Source organism: the organism of the source record quoted next, unplaced genomic scaffold, assembly GCF_019419815.1.
Source record: "Pyrus x bretschneideri cultivar Hongxiangsu unplaced genomic scaffold, Pyrus_bretschneideri_v1 Contig222, whole genome shotgun sequence".
NCBI lineage: Eukaryota > Viridiplantae > Streptophyta > Magnoliopsida > Rosales > Rosaceae > Pyrus > Pyrus x bretschneideri.
The window spans coordinates 29917-34166 of record NW_025999527.1 but is presented as its reverse complement, the minus strand read 5'-3'; the positions used below and the strand labels follow the sequence as shown (position 1 = coordinate 34166).

At 37.3% G+C, this 4250-nt stretch overlaps 1 protein-coding gene across 1 annotated transcript; it reads left to right on the top strand.

Annotated features, from left to right (window-relative positions):
• The first annotated feature begins 396 nt into the window (after positions 1-396).
• Positions 397-2460, top strand: LOC125477906 (pentatricopeptide repeat-containing protein At1g05670, mitochondrial-like). The gene has a single exon (XM_048585402.1). It carries the CDS (start codon positions 583-585, stop codon positions 2311-2313), a length of 1731 nt encoding a protein of 576 aa, XP_048441359.1. The 5' UTR covers positions 397-582; the 3' UTR covers positions 2314-2460.
• The last annotated feature ends 1790 nt before the right edge of the window (positions 2461-4250 follow it).

The following is a 4250-nucleotide window of genomic DNA, read 5'->3' as shown; positions in this document are numbered from 1 at the left end:
CAAAAGAGAAAAAGCTAGAAAGAAAGAAAAGCTAAGTCCCCACTACATTGGTCTGTGTCAGATCATCAAACGAGTTAAAGGGATTCATCACACACCTGAGCACATTTATACACATCAATTACATGTTATAACTTCATTACCTTCTAGGTACAACCAACATACCTCAGTTTCGATGACCACAGGGATATCAGGGTCGGAGTATGCCAGCTAACTTGCATTTTACTAAAGATTTTTTCTTAAAACATTTTCATCAAAAATGTTTTCATAATTTTAAAAACACTTTCAACCATAGCCTAAACAAGTTTTAAATTTCGCTGTCCAGAAAAGAAACTGGCCTACCCAATCAAACCGAATCAGGATTGGACTGGTTCGGCTTACTTCAATTGTGACCATTCTTGTGCAAAACCAAATGGAACAAAGCCGTTTAACGGTTCGGGTTTCGGAGGAACGGCCGAGTTATGCCCACACACGCTACACCCCTAATTTCTGCACCGGAGCCGGAAGAAATATTAAAATGGCAAACCCGACGGGCACTTGCCTTTCCTAAACCTAATTCCCTTTTGTACTTTCCCACTCACCTTAATGCTCTCTCGCAGTAGAACCAAACATGGAGGACCTCTCATCCATTCGTCACTTCTCTTCAAATTCGTCACACATTTTTCTCCATTTTCTTCCAAACCCAATTCAAATTTCGCAACCCAGAATCAAATCGCTACAATCCCAAAAAAATTCACCACAAGAAGATCAATTCCACTCCCTGCAACAGTCCCACAAGCTCCAGACGCAGTAAGTTCTTCAATTGTCAGCTCAGTATGTTCTTTGCTCTCTAAAGATACCAAAGAAACCACAAGTATTGATATTTTGTTGAAAAAATTTAGAAAAAAGTTGAGTTCTGAACTTGTGCTGCAAATTTTGATGAATTATAAGCAATTGGGTAGGAGCAAGACATTGGATTTCTTCTCTTGGGCTGGATTTCAGATGGGTTTTCGGTTCGATGACTGTGTGGTTGAGTACATGGCTGATTTCTTAGGTAGGAGGAAGCTTTTTGATGATATGAAGTGTCTTCTGTTGACTGTGTCCTCCCATAAGGGTCGAGTTTCGTGTCGAGCTGTGTCCACTTGCATTAGGTTTCTGGGTAGGCAGGGGAGGATTAAAGAAGCCCTTTGTATGTTTGAAGAAATGGAATCAAAATTTGGTTGTAAACCTGATAATCTTGTGTACAATAATGTGCTCTACGTGCTTTGTAAGAAGGAATCGTCTGGCCATTTAATTGACTTTGCGCTTGCAGTTTTTCGGACAATTGAATCGCCTGATACTTATTCGTATAGTAATATTCTTGTTGGTTTATGTAAGTTTTGTAGATTTGAGACTGCCATTGAAGTTTTTGGTGATATGTGTAAGTCTGGTTTGGTTCCTACTCGGTCTGCAGTGAATGCTTTTATTGGAGAGTTGTGTTCATTCAGTGTGAAAGAAGGAGCTGTTAGGAAAGTAAGAGTGAGAAATTATTGTAGAACCTTTACGATTTTAGTTCCAAAAGTGGGTGGAAACAGTGATGCTATACAGCCTGCAGTTAGAGTTTTTTGGGCAGTGTATAAAGTGGGATTATTACCCAGTACATTTGCCATAATCCGGCTTCTTTCGGGGCTTTGTCAACTGGGAAAAGTGGAAGAGGCTGTTGAGATTTTGAAGGCTGTTGAGGGTAAGAAGCTGAGCTGTGTCGAAGAGGGCTACTGTATTGTGATGAAGGCTTTGTGTGAACACGGTCACGTTGAGGAAACTAGCCATATGTTTGGGAGGATGCTGTCCCAAGGCATGAAACCAAAGTTGGCTGTTTATAATTCAATTATATGCATGCTGTGTAAACTAGGGAATTTGGATGATGCCGGAAGTGTCTTTAAGATGATGAACAAGAATAGATGTCTTCCGGATAGTATGACGTATTCTGCGTTAATCCATGCTTTTGGTGAAGCTAAAAATTGGGAAGCTTCTTATGGCTTATTGATAGAAATGCTTGGGTTGGGCTACTCTCCACATTTTCATACTTATAGATTAGTGGACAAAATTTTGAGGGAAAACGGGCAGATGGATATGTGTCTTAAGTTGGAAAGGAAGTTGGAAACACAGACGTTGCAGAAGCTCTGTAAAGATAACCAGTTAGAGGCTTCATATGAGAAGCTAAAATCAATGATTGGAAAGGGGTTTCACCCACCAGCATACGTGAGAGATTCTTTTGAGACTGCGTTCCGGAGGTATGGAAAATTGGAAATAGCTCATGAATTGCTGCGGACGACAAGTGAAACTGACAGAACTTAGCTGTTAATGACCTATTAAGAAGTATTTTCCTCCATCACCTGTAGAGTTGTGAGTTCTAACCAATTTCCTTTTACATTCTGGCCATATATTTTTGCTAATTATCCGATGATAATTTAATTATTTATATATCTCTTTTATAGTTCCTTACATCTGTCTCTGTATACTTTGATTACTTTCCTGAAATGCTGAGTTTCATTCGAAGGTATGCCACCATATTAGATTCTTGGCTTTTTTGCTGACTAGAGGCTAGAGCTATAAATTAAGAGTGCTCGCGCGCTCGTTTGAAACTTGTTCCTTTCTTAAATAAATAAGCGAACCAGATAAGAAGGGTTGACTAAAGAGTAAAGATTGAAATATATGAAATCCCAAGGAGTACCGGAAAGAAGAGAAATTGAAACCGAGGAATACTGTTAACATCTTGTTAACATTTAGTAATTACTCTCTTGATCTAAAATTCTCATCAGCTTTTCTTACCTTGACACAAACTAACAAACTTTCTTTGCCTGATTTATTATATCTCAACGCCGAGTTTTATAAATGGCACACTTCATCTGTAGCAGTGCAATTTCTTTATATGCTAATAGTCTTTTAGAATCCCATGGTAGTCAGGGAGGATAGGGCTCTGCTCCACCCATGATGCCAATGATGGCTCTACCTGGTGCGCCTGGCATTCTTGGCCAAGTAAATGATCCGATGAAGTAAATAGGATCCTATCCGGATCCTATCTGTGGGGATTCAAAGGATCAATCAATCATATCCGTTCATCGTACATCGTGCAGTTAAAAATTATTTTAATTTTTTTTATTTAAAATTAAATATAAACAGTACTTGACAAAAATTGACCGTACAATGTACGACAAATGAACACGAATGATTCATCCTCCGGATCCCCACAAAAAGGATCCGGAGAGGATCATTGTCCTCGATGAGGCCTACTCTCACCATGAATCCTCCAACAACAGTAGGCCTGGTAATTCTTGACACGACCCAATAACCCAACACGACACGACACGAAATTAACAGGTGTTCGGGTCAACATGATAACGAATCGGGTCATTATCGGGTAACCCGATGAGCACCTGTTAAGACTTTTCTCTATCATGTTGCACAAATGAGACATGGTGCTCATATTACATAAGTGAGTTTGCAAATTCGGCTACTTCGTCGTTCATTTCTGCTTCCCCAGCTACAACATTTGCTTTGTATTGTGTCATCTGCATTGTCAAGCTACGCCTTCTTTTATCACCCATTGATGAGATATTGATAATTTTGAGGAAATAAAAACATTATCAAAGTTGGATGATTTTGAGAAAACAGAAACACTATGAAAGAAGGATGATTGGTGAATATGTTGTGTGATGGTTAGGTATTCAACCTATGCATATATAGAGGATGATTGAAGGTTTGTGTTTCTATGTGTGTAGGTTTGTGTGTTTTGTATGTATTTGGCATGTTTTTCATATGTTTGGTGTGTTATACTTCTCTATCATGTGTTTTGTATGTGTTTCATGTGTTTCATCTGTGTTTTGTGTGTTTCATATGTGTTTCATATATATGTTTGTGTTTATACATCTCTATCATGTGTTTCATGACTTTCATGTGTCGGTTTAGTGAATTTTCAATGTTTATCAGAATTCAATATTTTTAGGGTAAAATGTTCATAAAATTAATTTATGATAGTCTACATAATTTTTTATAAATAACTTATTTTTGTTTTTAGAAAGGATAAATTATTTAATATTTTTAGGGTAAAATGGTCATACAATTAATTAGGATAGTCTATATAATTTTCTTTTTAAAATAAGTTATTTTAATAAAAATTAGCATAAATTCATTCTTTAATAATCTGGGACTAAAAATTTAACTAAAAGAGTTGGAGTAGAAAAGCTGTTTATGGGTTAAAACCTAAATTTTATGGGCTAAAACTCTTAGGTTTT

Bases quoted from the DNA above. Each gene is read 5' to 3' on its own strand.
- LOC125477906 (XM_048585402.1), top strand. From the start codon at position 583: ATGCTCTCTCGCAGTAGAACCAAACATGGAGGACCTCTCATCCATTCG.